This window comes from Erpetoichthys calabaricus, chromosome 17 (assembly GCF_900747795.2).
Source record: "Erpetoichthys calabaricus chromosome 17, fErpCal1.3, whole genome shotgun sequence".
Lineage (NCBI taxonomy): Eukaryota > Metazoa > Chordata > Cladistia > Polypteriformes > Polypteridae > Erpetoichthys > Erpetoichthys calabaricus.
In genome coordinates this window covers 62683305-62708318 of record NC_041410.2, presented here as the reverse complement: position 1 = coordinate 62708318, position 25014 = coordinate 62683305, and the positions used below count along the sequence as shown (strand labels likewise).

At 39.9% G+C, this 25014-nt stretch overlaps 1 protein-coding gene across 4 annotated transcripts in view; it reads right to left on the bottom strand.

The window, feature by feature from the left end:
* clpxa (caseinolytic mitochondrial matrix peptidase chaperone subunit Xa) overlaps positions 1-25014 on the bottom strand; it is a 291827-nt gene that overhangs the window by 185266 nt on the left and 81547 nt on the right. For 3 of the 4 annotated variants that reach the window (XM_051920219.1, XM_051920221.1, XM_051920222.1), the window contains exon 7: positions 16880-16921. The exons of the other annotated variant lie outside the window; for it this stretch is intronic. In XM_051920219.1, coding sequence (XP_051776179.1) covers positions 16880-16921 — 42 coding nt within the window. The remainder of the gene's footprint in view (positions 1-16879; positions 16922-25014) is intronic. 4 annotated transcript variants of the gene reach the window in all.

Genomic DNA, 25014 nt, shown 5'->3' with positions numbered 1-25014 from the left:
TCACAGAGTTGTCCTGAAGCCACTCCTTTGATATCTTGGCTGTGTGCTTAGGGTCATTGTCCTGCTGAAAGATGAACCGTCGCCCCAGTCTGAGGTCAAGAGCGCTCTGGAGCAGGTTTTCATCCAGGATGTCTCTGTCCATTGCTGCAGTCATCTTTCCCTTTATCCTGACTAGTCTCCCAGTCCCTGCCGCTGAAAAACATCCCCACAGCATGATGATTCCACCACCATGCTTCACTGTAGGGATGGTATTGGCCTGGTGATGAACGGTGCCTGGTTTCCTCCAAACGTGACGCCTGGCATTCACATCAAAGAGTTCAATCTTTGTCTCATCAGACCAGAGAATTTTCTTTCTCATGGTCTGAGAGTCCTTCATGTTAATATATCATATCTGACCTGCACTATTTAACCCAGCGTATGTGCTTCCGGGAGAAGGGGGGGGGGGGGGGTTATGCGAGGGGCGTGTGGGAGTTTTTTTTTGTGTGTGTTCGGGGGCAAGACGGAGCGAGGGAGCTGCTGAGCGCCTCTAATAAATGTTATCAACAATTAAACGTCGTGTTTATTTCAGTTTATCATGGTAGCAGAGGATGGTTCATAAGGATGGCAGCTAGTTATAAAGTCCCGCCGAAGTTTGATGAAGCCAGACCGTACGAGTGCTGGAAAAATGAAATCAATGTCTGGATGCGAGTTACCGACCTTGACAGAAAGAAACAAGCACTTGCTGTTGCTTTGGGGCTTGAAGGGAGAGCCCGTGAAACCGCGATGGAAATACCTGCGGAAGATTTAGATAGTGATAGCGGTATGACGACGTTAATGGCGAAGCTTGACGCTGTGTTTCTAAAAGAGGAAAAGGATTGCATATGAAGCGTATTCTTATTTTGATGGCATAACGAAGAGCAGTTCAGCTTCCATGGCGGACTACATAATTGACTTTGAACAGCGTTATAACCGAATGAAAAAGTATAATATGACGCTTCCTGATGCTGTGTTGGCTTTTAAGCTTTTGGATACGGCTTGCCTCGATGAAAAAAGCAGACAGCTAGCTCTGACGGCCTGTACAGAATTAAAGTTCTCCTCCATGAAGTCGGCTCTCAAGAGGATTTTTGGAAGGAAAACTATAGGATCATTGAATGGAATATAAGTGAAACAAGAATCTGCGTTTTTCACAGAACAAAGACCGCAAGGAACGTGATGTCGCAAAGTGGACTACAAAAGCAGCCATTACAGGGGACTAATCCATTAGATAAGTTTGGTAAGAGATCCAGATGTGCTATTTGCCAGTGTACATTTCATTGGGCTAAAGACTGTCCGCATAAGAAAACTGAACAAGTGTGAATAACTGAAGATGCAAATGTAGAAGAGTGTAATATCACATTGTTCATAAAGGCCTCCATGTCAGATGCGGAGATATTTATGACTGAATCATTGGGATCGGCGATTATTGACACGGCTTGTACTTGTACTGTGTGGGTAGAAAACTATATTGACAGCCTCACTCAAGAACAAGTGAACCAACTGATGCAAACAAAAACTCCAAGTTGCAGACCATTTCGGTTTGGCGATGGGAATCTGGTGTATTCCACAAGAAATGTGAAACAAACAGCTAAAATAGGACTGACAAAATGCAACATTGAAACCGAAGTTGTCAAGGTTGACATTCCACTTCTGCTAAGTAAAACGTCACTGAAGAAAGGCAGGAACCATTCTGGACATGAAAAAGGACAGTGCAGTGATGTTCAAACAATCCATTCCTCTTGAATTTACAAGTTCTGGACATTACTGTGTAGACATCAGAGACAAAGAAGCTAAAAAACCTCAAAGTGAAGAGGAGGTCCTTACTGTGACCTTTATGAAGCAGGATGGTGGTGGTCTACAGAAAGCAATGGTTTTAGGTACAGCAGGCAAAGCTTCTGGAAAATACAAAAGCAGGTATACAGTGGTGTGAAAAACTATTTGCCCCCATCCTGATTTCTTATTCTTTTGCATGTTTGTCACACAAAATGTTTCTGATCATCAAACACATTTAACCATTAGTCAAATATAACACAAGTAAACACAAAATGCAGTTTGTAAATGGTGGTTTTTATTATTTAGGGAGAAAAAAAAATCCAAACCTACATGGCCCTGTGTGAAAAAGCAATTGCCCCATGAACCTAATAACTGGTTGGGCCACCCTTAGCAGCAATAACTGCAATCAAGCGTTTGCGATAACTTGCAATGAGTCTTTTACAGCGCTCTGGAGGAATTTTGGCCCACTCATCTTTGCAAAATTGTTGTAATTCAGCTTTATTTGAGGGTTTTCTAGCATGAACCGCCTTTTTAAGGTCATGCCATAGCATCTCAATTGGATTCAGGTCAGGACTTTGACTAGGCCACTCCAAAGTCTTCATTTTGTTTTTCTTCAGCCATTCAGAGGTGGATTTGCTGGTGTGTTTTGGGTCATTGTCCTGTTGCAGCACCCAAGATCGCTTCAGCTTGAGTTGACGAACAGATGGCCGGACATTCTCCTTCAGGATTTTTTGGTAGACAGTAGAATTCATGGTTCCATCTATCACAGCAAGCCTTCCAGGTCCTGAAGCAGCAAAACAACCCCAGACCATCACACTACCACCACCATATTTTACTGTTGGTATGATGTTCTTTTTCTGAAATGCTGTGTTCCTTTTACGCCAGATGTAACGGGACATTTGCCTTCCAAAAAGTTCAACTTTTGTCTCATCAGTCCACAAGGTATTTTCCCAAAAGTCTTGGCAATCATTGAGATGTTTCTTAGCAAAATTGAGACGAGCCCTAATGTTCTTTTTGCTTAACAGTGGTTTCCGTCTTGGACATCTTATGGTGGAGTCGTGAACACTGACCTTAATTGAGGCAAGTGAGGCCTGCAGTTCTTTAGACGTTGTCCTGGGGTCTTTTGTGACCTCTCGGATGAGTCGTCTCTGCACTCTTGGGGTAATTTTGGTCGGCCGGCCACTCCTGGGAAGGTTCACCACTGTTCCATGTTTTTGCCATTTGTGGATAATGGCTCTCACTGTGGTTCGCTGGAGTCCCAAAGCTTTAGAAATGGCTTTATAACCTTTACCAGACTGATAGATCTCAATTACTTCTGTTCTCATTTGTTCCTGAATTTCTTTGGATCTTGGCATGATGTCTAGCTTTTGAGGTGCTTTTGGTCTACTTCTCTGTGTCAGGCAGCTCCTATTTAAGTGATTTCTTGATTGAAACAGGTGTGGCAGTAATCAGGCCTGGGGGTGGCTACGGAAATTGAACTCAGGTGTGATACACCACAGTTAGGTTATTTTTTAACAAGGGGGCAATTACTTTTTCACACAGGGCCATGTAGGTTTGGATTTTTTTTCTCCCTAAATAAAAAAACCATCATTTAAAAACTGCATTTTGTGTGTACTTGTGTTATATTTGACTAATGGTTAAATGTGTTTGATGATCAGAAACATTTTGTGTGACAAACATGCAAAAGAATAAGAAATCAGGAAGGGGGCAAATAGTTTTTCACACCACTGTAATTTGCAACATATTGAACCTGATGGCAGTGATGGGCAAAAGGAGTCAGTAGATTTATCATGTATTGATAATCTTAACATTGAATCACCTGTTAGGGAGAGTGATGTGCTTATAACAAAAGACATTTCATTTGATGTGGCTAAGCGGGATGAAATCTTGAATTGGTACAAAAACAATGTTTTTGAAGTAGTTGACGATGTAGGTCAAAAGTGTGTCTCTACCAGATGGGTCTGTAGTCTCAAAGAAACTCCCAATGGCATTATGCCCAAGGCACGACTCGTAGCTAGAGGATTTGAAGAGTTTAATATTCACGAGCTGCAAAAGACTCTCCAACTTGTGCTTCGAGTCTCTTAGACTATTGTTAGCAGTAATCTGTCAAAACAAATGGCACGTCCATTCCATGGACATCAAATCTACTTTCTTACAGGGCATGCAGTTGTCCAGAGAAATCCATATCCGGCCTCCTGCTGAAGCAGAAAAGAAAAATACTCTATGGAAACTCAACAAGTGTGTTTACGGCCTTGCTGATGCATCACTGTATTGGTACAATAAGGTGAAAGAAATCATGCTGAGTACAGGTGGTAAAATGTCCAAAGTAGATCCAGCAGTATTCTACTGGTTGGATGAGCAGTGTAAGGTTACTGGAGTACTTGCATGTCATGTTGATGATTTTGTTTGGGCAGGCTCACAAAACTTCTCGAAAGATGCGATTCCTACGCTTAAGTCTGCATTTCAGGTGGGGCGTGAGGAACATGAAAATTTCTGCTATGTGGGAATGGACTTAGTTACTTTTAATGGTGAAATTCATGTTCATCAGCATAGTTACATTAAAAACTACAGCCAATTCCCCTACAAGCAGCGCGTGCCCTGCAGAGAGATGCCTCTGTTAATGAGACTGAAAAAGAGCAACTTAGGTCAAAAATTGGACAGATATTGTGGGTTGCAAAACAAACCAGACCAGACATCATGTTTGATGTAAGCAGATTGGGGTCAAATATAAAAGATGCTACAGTTCAGTCAATTCACAAGATAAATAAGGTCATTAGAAAGCTTAAATCTGAAAAAGTCACTCTCAGGTTTCAGCAGTTGGGAAACAATGATGCTCTGAATCTGACAGTTTTAGTGATGCCTCCCTAGGAAATCTTCCTGATGGGGGTACACAAGGGGGTATATTAATTGGTCTCATGGGAGAAAGAGGGAAGTTTTCTCCCCTCTTCTGGCAGTCTAAGAGAATTAGACGTGTGGTGAGGAGCACTCTGGCAGGGGAAACTTTAGCCCTGTCAGATGGAATAGATAATGCTATCTTTCTGGCGACCCTCTTTTCTGAGCTTACTACTGGAGATGCTGATCTGAATGCTCCCCCTTTGGTCTGTGTGACAGACAATCACTCTCTGTTTGATGCTCTTAAGTCAACAAAACAGGTCACTGAGAAACGACTTAGACTGCAAATAAGCAGTATAAAGGAGCTCATACAGAGTAAAAAATAAAGAAGGTTCTCTGGTCGGACACAAAAACTCAACTTGCTGATTGTCTTACAAAAAGGGGAGCATCTGCTCTCATGTTATTAAAAGTACTCAGCGAAGGGCTATGGTACTATTGAAATCTTATCTAAAACTGTCTTATCAAAACGTTTAATAAAAATAAAGGGGCTACATTCCAAGCCTATGCAATTTCAATTGTATATGTAACTACTGTTTTGTTGTGTTTGCTGTGGCCTTTATTGTTCTGCTATGGTAACCAAGGACTTTGTTACATATGTTTCCCCCTTTATTCTTTTGTTGTTTTTGTTGTAAAAAAAATTATATGGGAGATTGTTAATATATCACATCTCACCTGCACTATTTAACCCAGCGTATGTGCTTCCGGGAGAAGGGGGGGCAGAGGTTATGCGAGGGGCGTGTGGGAGTTTTTTTTGTGTGTGTGTTCGGGGGCAAGACGGAGCGAGGGAGCTGCTGAGCGCCTCTAATAAATGTTATCAACAATTAAACGTCGTGTTTATTTCAGTTTATCACTTCAGGTGACTTCTGACAAACTCCAGGCGGGCTGCCATGTGCCTTTTACTAAGGAGTGGCTTCCGTCTGGCCACTCTACCATACAGGCCTGATTGGTGGATTGCTGCAGAGATGGTTGTCCTTCTGGAAGGTTCTCCTCTCTCCACAGAGGACCTCTGGAGCTCTGACAGAGTGACCATCGGGTTCTTGGTCACCTCCCTGACTAAGGCCCTTCTCCCCCGATCGCTCAGTTTAGATGGCCGGCCAGCTCTAGGAAGAGTCCTGGTGGTTTCAAACTTCTTCCACTTACGAATGATGGAGGCCACTGTGCTCATTGGGACCTTCAAAGCAGAAGAAATTTTTTTGTAACCTTCCCCAGATTTGTGCTTCAAGACAATCCTGTCTCGGAGGTCTACAGACAATTCCTTTGACTTCATGCTTGGTTTGTGCTCTGACATGAACTGTCAACTGTGGGACCTTATATAGACAGGTCTGTGCCTTTCCAAATCATGTCCAGTCAACTGAATTTACCACAGGTGGACTCCAATTAAGCTGCAGAAACATCTCAAGGATGATAAGGGGAAACAGGATGCACCTGAGCTCAATTTTGAGCTTCATGGCAAAGGCTGTGAATAACTTATGTACATGTGCTTTCTCAATTTTTTTATTTTTAATAAATTTGCAAAAACCTCAAGTAAGCTTCTTTCACGTTGTCATTATGGGGTGTTATGTGTAGAATTCTGAGGAAAAAAATTAATTTAATCCATTTTGGAATAAGGCTGTAACATAACAAAATGTGGAAAAAGTGATGCGCTGTGAATACTTTCCAGATGCACTGTAATTAAGTTTGTTAAGCATTTCTGACTGTGACAAGATGAGACAGTCCTGAACTACAATGTACAATAATGATATGGATATAACTTTGCGTTATATACAAGGTAATCTTCCTGTGTCAACTAATTTTCATGTGCTTATGTTTTTCTCTGTTTCTGTATTGTAAACATAGCAGTAGTACTATTGGATACTGATGTAATACTTAAATATTGAGCAATGCTAATGATTATGTCTTTATTGTAAGTTATTTTATCTATTCGGGAAGCCAACATATATCAGGAAATTATATAGTAATTATGTGTCTTGAATGTAGGAATGAATTCCGAATTCAAACCTCTGCTAAAATATTTGGTTTCAATTTGAAATGAAGACCATCCTAAAATGAGAGCACTGTGCTACTTTTACCTTATTCTTTTGTAGGTGGACTGAAATTTGTTGTATATATCATGCAAATATAGCTTAGTATGTGTTGAAATTAAAAAATCCAAGTCAATATATCTCACCCCATTGGCATATAATTTTGCTTATTTCGAGCATTTATTTCTTAATAATCGTACATTTTTTTCTTATTTTGTGATTTTTGTAAAATAATTTTCCTGTTTTAAGATATATGCTCTGAGATTAAATATTGGACTACCTATTTCAAGATGATCTAACTTGTTTTAAGTAACAAGACTTTCTCCACTGGTATTAAGAATTTTCCACTTATATTAGTGATTTATTCCTTGGCCTTCATTTTTCAGTATGCTAAAATTAAGAATGCAAAACAACTGAATTAAAAATTATTTTCTAATATTCAGTGTATTTCCACCGTAGAAAGTCTAATCTTAAGTAATTTGTTCTAAAAAACAGCATTTTCTACTTATTTCAAACATTTGAACACCTATCAGAGCTTTCTTATCTCTAGACTGGAACAAACTTATTTTAAGATTTCTTGGCAAGTAAAATTATCTTGCTGCATGGACAAATAATTTCACTAATATTAAGTCATTTTCTCCTGAAATTCAGTGTTTTTATCTTATTTCTAGACTATGTTTTTTGCAGTGCATTCGTAATTTAATATTTTACTTTTCTTATAACTTTCTTTAGCATCTTGCGTATCAGTTTGAGCTACACCATGTGCATGAAAATGTGCTATGAAAATAAATGCTATTGATTGAAGAAATTATAAACAAAATCATTCCACTGTGTTATGATCTATTTATTCTTTCACTAATATTTAAAAACAAAATTGTGCCTTTGACAAAAAGTGCTAAACACAAGGTGCCTACAACAATGCCCTGAACTAAACTGCTCAAATGTAGGTTAAGAGCCTGATGATTTGGATAAAAAAACAAGTCAAAAAATAAACATTGTCTAATCTTCAGCACCAAGATTAGTGATTTTTACCTACAAACTTGTCTTCCCTACTTGATGCAAGTCTTAGAGGTTCCATTTGAAGCAAGAAATAAAAGTGATCTAGAATAGATTTAAAATATCATCCTTTACATTCTAAACCCTCTTTTCCCAAAAAAGAGAAAATATTCCAAAAGTGATAAGTATTCCACAATTTGACACACCCATGACTGACCAATTTAGAATTGCAGATTAACCTAACAACAGACCTTTCCACTGAAGGATTAAACTGGAATCTCCACAGAAAACCAGCAGAATATAGAAATTATCTTAAACTGAACTAAAAATATACAAATAAAAGGAATACAGAAATTGCAAATGATTATGAACAGAGGCTACAATTGAAAAAACAAAAATACTTGATGTTAACATAAATACTTGAGCACTGGGCTCAAGGAAAGAAATAACCATGGAAAGATACACGCACATACAGCCATATTTATGCTTCACAAGCCTTTTAATAACCTAGAATGCACTTTTTTTTTTTTTTTCTTTTTTCAATTTGGAAAAGCGATCATGCATCCTCACCTGTCATGGCTTCAATGGGTCACATAATTACATATATAGACAAAACATGAATAACTGCCTTTACATGGTGTCAGACACGTGCGCTTGGAAGACAGTTTACAGGCTCAAATAGATGCAGTCACCCACTGAACCAGGGGATGTTTCTGCCCTCTATTTTTCCTCTCTCCCAGCAGAACAACTGAAGAATCCACCCAGTAACATCACTTTTGTTTCCAACCATCATGACATCCCTTTCGATTCCAAAATCAAGACTGCCTCTTCACAACATCACTTCCGGTTCCAACCCTCATGACGTCACAGTTCCAACCCTCAAGATCCCACCTCTTCATTAAATCACTTCCTGCAATACCTACTATATACACCCCCATCATTTGCTCTTTTGTCAGTTCCAATTTGAACTGTCTGTAAAGATGTAATTTCCTTTACTTGTCCTACAGTATATGAGGGATTCCCCCAAACCTTTGACACTGCTGTCTTTATTTTACAGTGGCATAGTCATCAGGATTTGTTTGCATGTCAGAAGAACAGGACCTGAATATCATTTTGACCAATATGGCAACTTTGGGAAGATGCAAACCAGGTTCAATGAATCCGATGCCAGGGCGCAAGCCAGAGCGGCTATCAAGGAGGACCAGGAACAGGCTCCCTCACAGGTACTCCTGCCATTGCAGGAAAATGATGACATAGAAACTTATTTTCTTGTTTTTGAACAAACTGCCAATCACCAGCACTGGGAACGCAAGGTATGGGCTAACATACTGGCCCCGTTCCTGAAAGGGGAAGCGCAGCAGACTTATTATGACCATAGCAAGGAGGAGGCTGCCAATTACGATGTTCTAAAGGCCAAGGTCCTCAAGTGGTACATCACATCGACAGACCAGCAGGGAAGGTTATTCCATGAGTGGCGCAAGATCCGGCTTGTTCCAAACATATGAGGATCTGGGGAATGCTGGGCGCTGGCTAAGATAAGACATTAATGACGCCAAAAACTCGTGGAGCTGGTCTTGTGCGACCTATTCATAAATGCCTTGCCAAATTTTCTTGCGCAGCCAGTTTGTTGGCAGCCTTTTAAGGATATGGACGAACTGGCCAGGATCATTGAATATTGGGTGGCCCACTAAGCTGAATGTTCAGAATGGTCTAATCGTCAAACCCAGATAGGGCGTGTGAAACAGTCAGAACCCAGCTGTCAAAATGTACAGCCTTCGGCCAAGATGAAAGAAAAACTAACTGCGATCCTACACTGTTACAAGTGTGGACAACCTGGACATATGCTACCTCACTGCCAACTGAACATGGAACTGATGGACTGCAGCTGCGCAAGAGGAGGAAGGTATTGTGTAGTTACTAACCCCATGTCATATCCTTGTACGGGAGTGGTGGTGGTTAATAAATTTAATGTTACAGCACTAATAGATACCAATAGCAACATTTCCATTGTAGCTTGCCAGTACATGCTACCGCAACAGTGGCTTACAGGAAAGACCAGTCTAACCTGCATGCACAGGGAAACTCGGTGGTATACGTCTGCCGCTTGCTTCATTACTTACAAGGGCAATAATCGGACAATGCAGTTTCGATGGCAATCCTTAGATATCCACCTTTTCCAGGGATATTAGGAAGAGACTGGTCTAACAGAAAAAGTGGTAACACAACCCACACTCTGGAAGAATCTTTGGGCCTGGTAATGGCCGGAGAATCACCATCACCAACTGTCTCAAAGCAGTGTAATTTGTCAGCATTAAGGGATCACATGGGAATTCAATGTGAGGGAGTAGAATCTGAGATAGACCAGCCAAATACGTCATCTATCAGCGACAACTCGTCACAACCAGAAACTCTGCCTATTGAGGTCTCCACTGATCCTTATCACTAACCTTTCAGTTCCGACAAACGCTGGCCTCCTTTAAACGGGAGCAGCGGAGTAACGACTCCCTGAAATTTGTTAGAAATGCAGTAGTCTCAACAGATGGCCAGCATACTAACCTTCCCATGACTAATGAACATCACTTTGTCATTAAAATGTATTCATTATATAGAGTAGCTGAACACGAGGGTGAGGTGAGATCACTGTGCTAGTACCACAGATCTTTCGGCAGCACATCTGTGAACTAGCTCACACCCACCTCCTGGGCACCCACTTGGGAGCCGACAAGACCTTGGAGAGTATTAAGCTCAAATTCTATTGGCCTGGAATTATTGAGGTGGTCCGTTGTTACTGTAGTTCCTGCCCAGAGTATACAGTCATATGAAAATGTTTGGGAACCCCTCTCAGCCTGCATAATAATTTACTTTCAAAAAAAAAAATGTAACAGTGGTATGTCTTTCATTTCCTAGGAACATCCGAGTACTTGGGTTTTTTCAGAACAAAGATTTTTAGTGTAGCAGTATTTACTTGTATGAAATTAAATCAATGTGAAAAACTGGCTGTGCACAAATGTGGGTCCCCTTGTAATTGTGCTGATTTGAATGCATGTAACTGCAATATACGATTACTTGCAACACCAAATTGGTTGGATTAGCTCGTTAAGCCTTGAACTTCATAGACAGGTGTCCAATCATGAGAAATGGTATTTAAGGTGGTCAATTGCAAGTTATTACCTTTGACTCTCCTCTTAAGAGTGACAGCATGGGATCTCCAAAGCAACTCTCAAAAGATCTGAAAACAAATATGTTCGTATCATGGTTTAGGGGGCTACAAGCAGCTATCTCAGAGATTTAAACTGTCAGTTTCAACTGTAATGAACGTAATCAGGAAATGGAAGGCCACTGGCACAGTTGCTGTTAAACCTAGGACTGGCAGGCCAAGAAAAATACAGGAGCGGCATAAGCGCAGGATGTGAGAATGGTTACAGACAACCCACAGATCACCTCCAAAGACCTGCAGAACATCTTGCTGCAGATGGTGGATCTGTACATCGTTTTTACAATTCAGTGCAATTTGCACAAAGAACATCTGTATGGCAGGGTGATGAGAAAGAAGCCCTTTCTGCACTCACGCCACAAACAAAGTTGCTTGTTGATGCAAATGCTCATTTAGACAAGCCAGATTCATTGGAACAAAGTGCTTTGGACTGATGAGAACAAAATTTAGTTATTTGGTCATAACAAAAAGCACTTTGCATGGCGGAAGAACAACACCACATTCAAAGGAAACAGCTGCTACCTACTGTCAAATCGATGGAGGTTCCATCATGCTTTGGGGCTGTGTGGCTAATTCAGGGACTGGGGGGCCCTTGTTAAAGTCAAAGGTCGGATGAATTCAACCCAATATCAACAAATTCTTCAGGATAATATTCAAGCATCAGTCACAAGTTGAAGTTATGCAGGGGTTGGATATTCCAACAAGACAATGACCCAAAACACAATTCGAAATCTACAAAGGCATTCGTGCAGAGGGAGAAGTACAATGTTCTGGAATGGCTATCACAGTCCCCTGACTTGAATATCATCAAATATCTATGGGATGATTGAAGCAGGCAGTCCATGCTCGGCAGCCATCAAATTTAACTGATCTGGAGAGATTTTGTATGGAACAATGGTCAAAAATACCTCCATCCAGAATCCAGACACTCATCAAAGGCTATAGGAGGCGTCTAGAGGCTGTTATATTTGCAAAAGGAGGCTCAACTAAGTATTGATGTAATATCTCTGTTGGGGTGCCCAAATTATGCACCTAATTTTGTTATGATGCATATTGCATATTTTCTGTTAATCCTAAGACTTAATATCACTGCTGAAATACTACGCTTCCATAAGGCGTGTCATATTAAAGGAAAAGTTGCTACTTTGAAAGCTCAGCCAATGATAAAAAAAATCCAAAGAATTAAAAGGGGTTCCCAAACTTTTTCATATGACTGTTGGTTGCGACAGACTCCTAGGAGGGACTGTGCTCTGTTAATTCCCATTCCGCTTATTGAAATTCCTTTCGTATCAGGGTTGATATTGTGGGACCCCTTGAACCCTTGGCCCAAGGACAAATATATAAAAGTCCTCGTAGATTATTCTACTCATTTTCCCAAAGCTTTCCCTTATGGACAGCTAATTCTAAGAATATCGCATGGGAGCTGGTATGGGTCTTCACAAGGGTAAACATCCCTAAAGTAATCATAACAGATCAAGGTACGCCTTTTACCTCGGATATGTTCAGAGAGGTTGCCAAATTACTCAGAGTTAAGCATTTAAAACCGCAGTATACCATCCTCCAAACTGACAGTCTCATGGAGCGGTTCAACCGGACCCTCAAACAAATGCTACACATGGTGATCAACACAGATGGAAGGAAATGGGATCAGTTACTTCCCTTAGTCCTTTTCACTTATTGGGAGGTTCCTCAAGCCCCTACAGGGTTTTCCCCTTTTAAATTATTATACGGACGTCAACCCCAGGCACTACTGGATATTTTGAAAGTTGAGAAGAAGAGGCTCTTCCAACCACTAATACTCTGGAATATGTCGGCCAATTATGCAACAGATTGTCAAAAATTTGACCTACAGTGGAACCTCGGTTCACGACCATAATTCGTTCCAAACCTCTGGTCGTAAACCGATTTGGTCGTGAACCGAAGCAATTTCCCCCATAGGATTGTATGTAAATACAATTAATCTGTTCCAGACCGTACGAACTGTATGTAAATATATATAATGTGCAGTGTAATAGTAAACTAATGTAAAAACATTGAATAACACTGACACAAACACCCAGGCTCCCTGCTCAGCTGCACGAGCAGGCTCGCTCTCTCTCTCAGCAGCACGCGAGCCCTTTCTCTTTTTTAATGAGTTTTAAGCACAGGGGGGAAAAAAAGGAACATTTGAACAAATCCGAACTTTAATTAAAAACCAACCACAAGCAACCAAGAAAGTTAACATTGCAGCAGGTCGCGCTATAGCCTTGCAACCCGATCGCTGTATAAACACTTTTTTTTTTAATGAGTTTTAAGCACAGGGAAAAAAAATGAACATTTGAAAAAATCCGTAATTTAATAAACCACCAAGAAACGCAACATTGCAACAATGCACGCTACGAACCGATCGCTGGAAACAGAAGCCCAGTGCATTCTTTAACTGCCTTCCTACCTTAATGAGTCCAGCTCTCTCTCGCGCTGCCTGTGTGTCTGCGTCTCTCTCTCTCGCACTGCCTCTGTGTGTGTGTGTGTCGCGCTCTGTCGCTCTCTCTCTCTTGCTCGCTCGCTCGCTGCACAGGAAATGCACAGGGAGAGACTGAATATGTACAAACCGAAAGGGAAACTGGCTTGTTCGTATACGGAGTGTGTGGTTGTGAACCGAGGCAAAAGTTTCCAAACTTTTTGGTCGTAAACCGAGTTGTACGTGTACCGAGACGTTTGTGAACCGAGGTTCCACTGTATATTAAAAGAAACTATGGAGAAAGCTCAAGCAATCCAGGCCCGGTGTTATAACCCAGAGAACATCCCTTTGGGAGTTCTGCCCCAGTGACTGCGTCATGGTCTTACTGCCTACCTCCCACTCCAAATTGTTGGCCCATTGAGAAGGGCCTTACGAAATTAACACTAGAATTACCAAAGCCGACGAAAAAACTTGTACTCCTGGCTCACCTTAAATCCCTTCGCACCGCTCCATCAGCGTCTTTTGTGTTGTAAATGTGTCGATCAGCAAAAGCAGCAAGCATCCTGCTATCCCATCCCCCCACCACAGCAGAAAGTTCTCTCAGCTCAAGTCTGTTTAACTGCGTGCGAGTTCCCTGGAGTTGTATAGGGTAAATAATATATCATTATTTGGAATACATGTATTTCATGTGTGTTCCGTGTGTAAAACAATCTATGTAAAATTCATCGTTAAAACAGAAATGTTTTTCATGTTTTAGTCATAACTGACAAAATGTTGATATGAAGTGTATAATGTGTGAATCCTGAAGTCCAAATATCAAATAAACACGGTTCAAAGTTCAAGTATAGCAAAACAAGTAAGCTTTGATACAATAATATAACTGCAGAAAAAGAACTTGCGTTAGGGTACAAAATTGACACGCCCTTAATACGACCGCTTTGGTGGTACAGCCGTAAGAACTGCTGAATCGTAATCGTAGTTCAGCTGAGGTATTACCTCTTGGGCCATGAGTTCACCCTTGTTAGTGGCCATGCTGCTCTGCAGTGGATGGCAATTCATAACGAGTAGAACCCATGTGTCACACAATGGTTTTTAGATTTTCAGCCCTACAGGTTTTCAGTCATTTTATCGCAGATACTCTTTCTTGGGTTCACAACCTCTCAGTCCGGGCTACCTGACCCGATGGGTCTTGGCTTTCGTGTCACATTCGTGTCAATGTCAATGTTAATTTATTTATATAGCACATTTAAAACAACATAGTAATGCTGTGGCCAAAGTGCTTTACAATAATAGAATAAAAGAAAAACAAAATAATTAACATAAAACATAAATAGAAATAAAATACATAATAAATAGAAGTAATGTTATATACATAAAAAATAGAAGTAATGTTATGTAATCACAAAGAGGAAACCATCAGTATTACTGAAGGTCATGGAATGCAAGTGAATAGAAATGAGTCTTTAATCTTGTTTTGAACAGTTCAATTGTAGATGACTCCCTTTATGCGAGGACATTTATTGGGAGACAGTTTACAGGCTCAAATAGATGCAGTTACACGCCAAAACCAGGGGCTGGTGCTGCACTCTCTTTTTCCTCTTTTTTGGCAGAACTGAAGAATCCACCCAGTAAACATCACTTCCAATCCAAAACTAAAGACCCCACATCTTCATGACATCACTTCCCGGATCCAACCATCATGATCCCACCTCTTCATGACAATCACCTTCCTGCAATATTCTACTATATATACCGCCTTTATTTGCTCTTTTGTCAGTTCCGAGTTGAACTCTGTCAAATGTGATTTGAAAGAAGTCATAAATGTACATATGCTTTTCATTTGTCACTATGCATGCTAGATAAGAGTTCATTAGAACAATATATATTTATAACTATAACTGTAAATATTGACTAAAATGCAGTAAAAAGTCAATATGTATATAAAATAATGAACATTTAAGCAATACAGATACAGTAAATCATTAAATATACGTTTACATTGTACACTATGGTAGACCAAAGTTTCGCGTTACAGTACCCAGATGATTTCTTACGAGGCCTGTTATGGCTGAAAGCGGAGACTCAACCAATCTGAGTGGGATTTTCATTCACTTGGGCCTCTGATTGGCTGCTACTAATGTGGTGTAATTCTCGCTAAAGAACAGCGAGCGATGGGTCCCCGAAGCATCACAGTTCTCTTCTCTTGCTTGTGATCCAATTGCTTGTGAGCAAACTTTTTGTGAACTTTCGTTTTCTTTTAAGCCCTATGATGGCTCCCAAGCATCCTGCATCTTCTAAGCCTTCTGATAGTAGTGAACCTAAGCGCCAGAGGAAGACCTCTGACCATTCGCTGCTGGGTCTGGAACGTAACTCTCCGCGATAGTTCATTTAAGGGTGTGGAGGATTGAAAACCTTTCATGAAGCAATGGTTACAAGGTAGTAACCAGCCCCAGAATATAGTGCTGGTTATCAGGCATATGTCCCACACCACCCACTCACCCAATTAAATTAATACACATTGAAGGAAAACAGAAGTACACTAAGAAAAACACACATAAACACAAAGAGAATTCTACATAGATAATAGTCTAGACCAGAATAAGAAACATGGGAATCCGGACGGTACTTAGTAACCTGCCCTAAGAATACCAATATCAAGCTATCCAGCACAATACATTTTATGGTAAAATTATTACTGCATATACAGATCCTTCATTATTGAGATGAACTTTCAAAAGTTCTTTAATTACAAACGGCAGATGTTCAGGAAAAAAAAATTAAAAAGCAAAATAATTGTCAGCTGGATTTATAGTGTAAAAAAAAAAAAATTGTAAATGCTGCTTGCATTCAAATCCCATGTTTTCAAACATGAGAAATATTTTCCTAAAGAGAATACACTTGCATTACCAATCATCACTGTCACGTTTTCTAGATAAAAACTACAAAAATAATTGGATAATGTGTGAATCTGACAAAATTACATAAAAATGATTATTCCCGTTTTCATAAAAACAAAAAAGATCATTGGGTTAAGACTGTGGATTTGACAATCAATCATTTGAGGCATGATTTGAAAATGGTGTACCATAAACACTGTTACAGAAACTTGAATGAGCTAAAGCAAAACCACTCCCAAGCATTATGTAATGCTGGTGACCACCTACTCAAAACCAACTTAAATCTGTTATTGCAGCAAACATTACTATAAAACAAATACTAAAGTGTGGGGTGTAAATACATACAAATACACAAGCAAGTAGCCTATTTCCATTTTTGATGTTAATGATTTTAGCCACCAACTAAATTTGTATTTAAAATTATTTATTTTGCTTCTGCAAAGCTGTGGCAAAAAGAATGTTTTTTAAATCTTAACAGGTTTTGAACAGCAAAATTTAAAATTATCCAGAAAGATAATTTGGCATTTGTACAACTATATAAACTGTTATACAGTATTAACCAAAACACACATGAATTAAAATGATTAACAATCTTTTTGCAAAGAAACTGGAAAGTAAATTAGATACTTACTTGTAAATCTGTACTCATCCTCCCGTCTTCTCATTTCTAATTCTACAGAAAGAGGATGAAATTAGCAATATAATGGTCAGAGGTTTTGCTCTGTTGTCAAAGAAAACAATAATGCCAACTATACAATGTAGTTTGTGCCACAGAAGTAATCTACATAGTTAAACATTAAGTGATTTTCAAATTCAAATAGTTTATAACTTTGAGAATAATTTCAAATTATATGGAAGTTGCACAAATGCCAAACTCCACACTCAAAAATACTGAAAGCAAAATGCACTAACAAACTTTACCTAAAAATTACATTTAGTAGTACACTTTAAATTTAAGTATGGTCTAACGTAGTGTTCTAAACAACAAGATAAGATAAAATGAACATAACAGGATTTGTGTTAACACCTTTATCAAAAAAAATACTCATAATAAAAACTACATTTTCTGAAAATTTAATTACATCAATCTGACTGAAATTTTAAATTACCAATTTTCTGACAGCCAGGCAAATAAGCAAGCTCTTGTACAGAGGAATTGGGAGGGCTCTACAAACATATTACTTAGCAGGTTACACTAAAATTTTGACTTATTGCTGGGCACATTAGAAGAAAGAGTTTACTACTTCCGGGTGTCATGCCATGCAGTTTTTTAGAATAATTAATGTTTTAATGTAATTACTTAATGTTATTGATTAGCAATGTTAAGATTTGGCCTCTGGCTAGTTACAACATATTTTTGAATGCATTTTTAAACTAACTTAGGAGATGCTACGGTAAATGCAGACCAGTGTGCAGCCTGCTTCAACTTTCAGATGAGCAGTGGACCTGAGAAATGTTATATGGTGAGTAACAGTGGGTATAGAAAATAATCATCACCCTTCAAAATATTCACATTTTGTTACTTTGCAGACTGAAATGAACACACACTGTGTTTAATAAAAGCAATTTAACAGGATAGTGAAATATATAATAGTAACAGTTCAGGGGGAAGAAGAAAAAAAAAAAACATCATTACTGAGATGGTTAAAGGATTACTTCCCACCCCTAAAAATACTTGTAAATTCAATTATGTGTAACTAATCACCTACTCGGGCGGCACGGTGGCGCAGTGGGTAGCGCTGCTGCCTCGCAGTTGGGAGATCTGGGGACCTGGGTTCGATTCCCGGGTCCTCCCTGCGTGGAGTTTGCATGTTCTCCCCGTGTCTGCGTGGGTTTCCTCCGGGGGCTCCGGTTTCCTCCCACAGTCCAAAGACATGCAGGTTAGGTGGATTGGCGATTCTAAATTGGCCCTAGTGTGTGCTTGGTGTGTGGGTGTGTTTGTGTGTGTCCTGCGGTGGGTTGGCACCCTGCCCAGGATTGTTTCCTGCCTTGTGCCCTGTGTTGGCTGGGATTGGCTCCAGAAAACAGACCCCCGTGACCCTGTTCGGATTCAGCGGGTTGGAAAATGGATGGATCGATGGATAATCACCTACTCCATTGTACACCAAGCCAAATGACTTCCAACTGTGATCAACTGTAATCATTCTGATTACCGGTAGTTTAGCATAAAAACAGCTATTCCTAGAGCATATGCAACTGAAAGCAGATAATCAACTATGCGCAATAAGGCACTGTCAGAAGATCTCAGAGATGAAGTTGTAGACAGGCAAAAGTCAGGCGATCGATACAAAAATTTTTTTTTAAAGCTTTAATAATCCAAAGGAGCACAGTAAAGTCCATAATCATGAAGTGGAAAGTCTTTGGTACTACTAGGACCCTTCCTGGATCAGGCCATCCCTCCAAACTGGATGGAAGAGTGAGGAGGAAAAGCATCTAAGAGGCTACCAATAGGCCAGTTATAGAAATGTTTAGCAAATACTGGTCATTGTGTACATGTGACAACAATATCACAAATGTGGCTTGTATGGGTGGGTTGTAAGAAAAAAATCCACCCATCAAGAAAGGCCACATTAAGTCTTCATTGAACTTTGTCAAAACACACCTTGAAGATTATGAGGCCAAAAAGGAAAAAGTTATTAAAGTCAGAGTAGACCAAAATCCAACCAAACGTTATATCTGGCGTAAAGTCAATACAGCTTACTAGCCAAAGAACACCATACCTATAGTGGAGCATGGGAGTGGTAGCATCCTGTTGTGGGTTTTTCTCTCTGCAGCAGGGACTAGGGCACTTGTCAAGATAGAAGGAAAACCTGCTGCCCTCTGCCAGAAAGTTGTCAATGGGAAGAAGGTCCATCTTCCAACATGACAATGACCCGAAGAAACATACTGCAAAGTTGACCACACAGCGACTGAAGGAGAAAAAAGGTGAATGTGCTTGCATGGTATTGTCAGAGTCCAGATTTAAACTCTACTGAAATTCTGTGGAATGACTTGAAGATTGCAGTCCACCAACACACATCATCCAATCTGACTGAGCTTGAACAGTTCTGTAATGTAAAGAAGAGTGGGCAAATATTGTATAGTCTAGATGTGCAAAGCTGGTAGAGAAGTATCCCAACAGACTCGTGGCCGTAATCAAACAAAAGGTGGTTCCATAAGTACTGACACAGGGGTGTGATAGTTTAATCATCTCAGGGATTCTGGATTTGTATTTTTTTTTATCTGAACTACTGCTCTTAAATCTTTTCACTTAGCTGTTATAAGTTACACTGAATAAATATAGCTAGGGAAATATTTTCTCTGTGTGTCTTCGCATTTTGTTGCTTTGCAGCCTGTAATGAATATCCTTAGGGGAGTCTTTCCTATACCTACTGTAAATATGTAACAACTGAGAATGTAAAAGACTGAGGAATGTAAAGTGGAATATATTGAACATTCCCATATTCACCTGATAGCACCATGATCACCACCACCTAAACATTATGCCCTATCAGAAAAGTTACTTGCCCAAAAATGAACAGGGGGTGAAGAGCAAATATGCTAAGCAAAGGCGAAAGTTAGAAGCTCATCTGAAGATGGAAGAAACAAAGAATCAGAGCAAGGGCAAAAGTAAAGTAGAAAGGATTTCATACAGTATAATGAGGAACGTTATATGTACAAGTTGTTTGAACTTGTTACATCTCAAGGTGAGTTATGGCAAGTTCAGGTACTGTTATATTTTTGGTACTGCAGATTTTACATCTCTTATGTCAGGCCCTATTTTAATGCTGGAAGAGTGGAGAGTTTTGTGAATGTTCAATGGTGAAAAAGGGAACACAATACACTTAGAACTAAAACAAATGAACAAGACATTGAAATGCCGACTGAAATCATCCATGTCACTGCCCAGGAAACCACATTGCATCATCCTGGCTGATTCAGCAACAGAAATGATTTACTCTGTACCAATACCTTAATGATGAATCATGCTGAATTCTGGTGACTTGAAACAAGTATCTATTAGGCATGTTAAATTCATGGAAACACAAGCTGTTGGTACAATCTGAGCAGGTCTAACCTCATCTTACTGCCACATACAAGCCTCTTATTGACAGCAACTACCCTCTGTTATCCAAGCCAGAAGTATTTGTGTGTGTTTGGGGGATTGAAATTTGTTTTTATAATATTTTTTTGGAGGAGTTTCTTTAAAATTTTAATTTCCCCTTCAGGACAAACAAAGTATAATCTATTGTTACTGGCTTTTACGGTCAATGAATTTCACTATGCCAATGCTGTTGATATCAACTTTGAGGTATAAGACAAGGCTTTGTTGTCTAATAGAGTCCCGGTATATCTATACATATTAATAAAAGGCAAAGCCCTCACTGACTGACTGACTCACTGACTGACTGACTGATCACTAATTCTCGAACTTCCCGTGTAGGTGGAAGGCTGAAATTTGGCAGGCTCACTCCTTACAGCTTACTTACAAAAGTTAGGCAGGTTTCATTTCGAAATTCTACGCGTAATGGTCATAACTGGAACCTGTTTTTTGTCCATATACTCTAATGGAGGAGGCGGAGTCACGTATCGCGTCATCACGCCTCCTACGTAATCACGTGAACTAAAAAGAAGGAAGAGATTTACAGCACGAGTCAAACGCGGGAACGAAGGTAAATGACGTTAATTTTTGAGTGTCTTTTAATACTGTGTAAGCATACATATTAACACATGTGCAATTAAACGTGTGCATTTACGGGGTGATTTCTCAGGCTTAAAAGCTCGCCTTTTATCAAACGCGGGAACAAAGGTAAATGACGTTGTTCACTGTCTTTTAATACTGTGTAAGCATACATATTAACACATGTGCAATTAAACGTGTGCATTTACGGGGTGATTTCTCAGGCTTAAAAGCTCGCCTTTTACTAAAAAGGTAAATGCAAAACTATTTTCAATCATTCTATGATCTGCTTCTCACAACTGAAGGCACCGTGGCTGATGTTACGTCACTTGCTGGCCAGCCATAAGCGTTACCTGGTAGGTAACCAGCCACTCACTTCACTCCCTTACGGGAATTGAACCTCTGAGGTTTTCTTTTGTTCTTAATTAAAATTTAAAAGCAATACTTCACCGCTGCTAAGCCCCTATAGCACTGACGTCCGAGGTTTGATTACCGTAAGCAAGTGCAGTGAGTGTGTACGCCTGATGAGCCAAGAATAAGGGGGAAAGACGTGTCACGTACTCTTTGCATTATTTGACAGTAAACTATTTTCAACCATTCTATGATCTGCTTCTCACAACTGAAGGCACCGTGGCTGATGTTACCTCACTTGCTGACCAACCATAAGCGTTACCTGGTAGGTAACCAGCCACTCACTTCACTCCCTTACGGGAATCGAACCTCGGACGTCAGCGCTACAGGCAAAGCCCCTAAAATTGCACCACGGCGTGTGGTTCGTTTATTTGACAACATGTAGATCGGGGTAATTACATTCACGGCATTCGTAGTCCGATTCACAATCTGATAGTATGGGTGGTTACCTACCAGGCAACACTTATAGTTGGCCACCAAGTCAGGTCGAAGTGATAACTCAAGTGAAGGCAGCTTCACAAAAAAACAGATCCTTAACAAACTGTTATTAGTATATTTTCCCTCAATTTAAAAAGGTTTCGTTTTCTTCTTCATAAAAATTTAAAAGCGGTACTTCGCCGGTGCGAAGCGCGTGGATTTGACCGACTGACACATACAGACATATTCATGAGTGCAGGTACATCGGAAAGAAAGCACCATGTAAACCTAAAGTTTAACTTAAGTTCATAGACCTACAAAAGGTTGCCATTCATTTGAGGCAAGTTTGCTTTTCTGCTGTACAACTATATATTGCATTCTCAAGAGTGTGCTTGCACGGCTTCGGATATAGATATATATATATGTATGTATGTCTATATATAAGTATGTAAGCTTATAAGTACTGCCTTACTTCTCTTTAAGAAAGGAAGATGTAATGATACTTGATTTAAACGATTCCATGTCTTCCTGGGTTTGCTTAGCTTATTGTCAATATCTTTACACCTTTTTTTAAGACTTATTGACTGAAACGGGCTTTCACGAAAAAAGTTAGGGCTTTGCTACAGGATACACCCTCCACAAGTTAAGCAAGTAAAAATAAAATATATATTTCTGTTTTATTTAAACCTTTTAAGTTCGTATGCATAGCCCCATTTGGCTGTTTTAGTTTTTTTTTTTTTCTTTCTTCAGTACCCTAAATTATTGTCTATAAGCCGCAGCTTATCTAAGGAAAAAAGTTGTGAAAATGAAAAAATAGAATATCGGCTTATACATAAATCCGGCTTATACAGTAGTCCCTCATCCATCGCGGGGGTTGCGTTCCAGAGCCACCCGCGAATTAAGAAAATCCGCTTAGTAGAAACCATATGTTTATATGGTTATTTTTATATTGTCATGCTTGGGTCACAGATTTGCGCAGAAACACAGGAGGTTGTAGAGACACAGGAACGTTATTCAAACACTGCAAACAAACATTTGTCTCTTTATCAAAAGTTTAAACTGTGCTCCATGACAAGACAGAGATGACAGTTCTGTCTCACAATTAAAAGAATGCAAACATATCTTCCTCTTCAAAGGTGTGTGTGTCAGGAGCACAGAATGTCACATAGATAGAGAAAACAATCTCTAGCAAACAAATCAATGGTGCTGTTTGGCTTTTAGGTATGCGAAGCACCGCGGCACAAAGCTGTTGAAGGCGGCAGCTCACACCCCCTCCGTCAGGAGCAGAGAGACAGAGAGAGAGAGAGAGACACACAGAGAGACAGAGACTGAGTTTGTTTTTCAGTCAAAAATCAATATGTGCCCTTCGAGCATTTAAGTATGCGAAGCACTGTGCAGCATGTCTTTTCAGGAATCAGCTTTACAAAAGATAGCAACGTGAAGATAATCTTTCAGCATTTTTAGACGAGCGTCCCTATCGTCTAGGTGTGCGTAAAGCCCCCCTGCTCAATCCCCATACGTCAGGATCACAGATAGTCAGCGCAAGAGAGAGAGAAAAGTAAGCAATCTAGCTTCTCAGCCATCTGCCAATAGCGTCCCTTGTATGAAATCAAAAGGGCAAACCAACTGAGGAAGCATGTACCAGAAATTAAAAGACCCATTGTCAGCAGAAATCCGCGAACCAGCAAAAAATCCGCGATATATATTTAAATATGCTTACATATAAAATCACAATTTAAATGACCGCTACGCGCGCGTGTTGACTCGGCGACGCCCAGAGCAGAAAGAACACGCTCCGGCCGCGCCATGCGGGGAGTGAGAGAGACGCCAATATCTCACACTCTCTCCCCCCTTAAAGAAATTAAATGGGTGCGAGTGAGACCACTGACCTCCCTCTCTTCTATTAGTTATAGGTTATAGTACGTTCGGCTTATCCATGAGTCCGGCTTATCTATGATAAGATTTTATTTTAAAAATTCGTATGATTTTTGGTCTCCGGCTTATACACGAGTCCGGCTTATAGACAAGAACCTAGGGTAATATTTAATCTCCTTAAAGAAAAAGAACATATCCATTTTACTTTTTTTGTATCTCTTTAGTAATATTTTAGTGTAAAAGGATAACCAGTATTTAAACCTATTACGTTACTTTATAAATTTATTTTACACAATGTTGAAAAATTAATAAGAAAGCTACATATTTTAGCAGCTGCTGCTTTAATTTTCAATGAAATGAAAAAAGCTCTCCAAGAGAAAACGTCAATGAAGAAGAAACCCTCATTTATAAAAGTTTGCTGCAGATGACGTAACTGAAAATAAATGAATAGTTCCTATGTGTATAATACATATTTATGTATTTTACTTATGCCTTTATTCCAGCAACTTGCAACATCTGAGGTACAATTTGTTACATTACTTTTGCTTTTTGCAGCACAGGCAGGTGAAGTGACTTCCTCAGGGTCACACAGTGGTGTCAGTACCAGGATTTGAACTGACAAGCTCCGGGTTTACTGAAATATTACTGAAGAAAGAAAAAAAATGAAAACGGGCAAATAGGGCTATGCATACAGATGTCCATCCATCCACTATCCAACCCGCTATATCCTAAATACAGGAGCCAATAAGTAGATATGTATATATACAGTATATATATATCTATACAGTAATCCCTCCTCCATCGCGGGGGTTGCGTTCCACAGCCACCCGCGAAATAAGAAAATCCGCGAAGTAGAAACCATATGTTTATATGGTTATTTTTATATTGTCATGCTTGGGTCACAGATTTGCGCAGAAACACAGGAGGTTGTAGAGAGACAGGAACGTTATTCAAACACTGCAAACAAACATTTGTCTCTTTTTCAAAAGTTTAAACTGTGCTCCATGACAAGACAGAGATGACAGTTCAGTCTCACAATTAAAAGAATGCAAACATATCTTCCTCTTCATAGGAGCAAACGAATCAATAGGGCTGTTTGCTTTTAAGTATGCGAAGCACCGCGGCACAAAGCTGTTGAAGGCGGCAGCTCACACCCCCTCCGTCAGGAGCAGAGAGAGAGAGAGAGTTAGAGAGAGATAGAGAGAGAGAGACAGATAAAAAAATCAGTACGTGCCCTTTGAGCTTTTAAGTATGCGAAGCACCGTGCAGCATACTTAAAAGCTGCACAGAGAAGGTAGCAACGTGAAGATAATCTTTCAGCATTTTTAGACGAGCGTCCGTATCGTCTAGGTGTGCGAACAGCCCCCCTGCTCACACCCCCTACGTCAGGATCAGACAGAGAG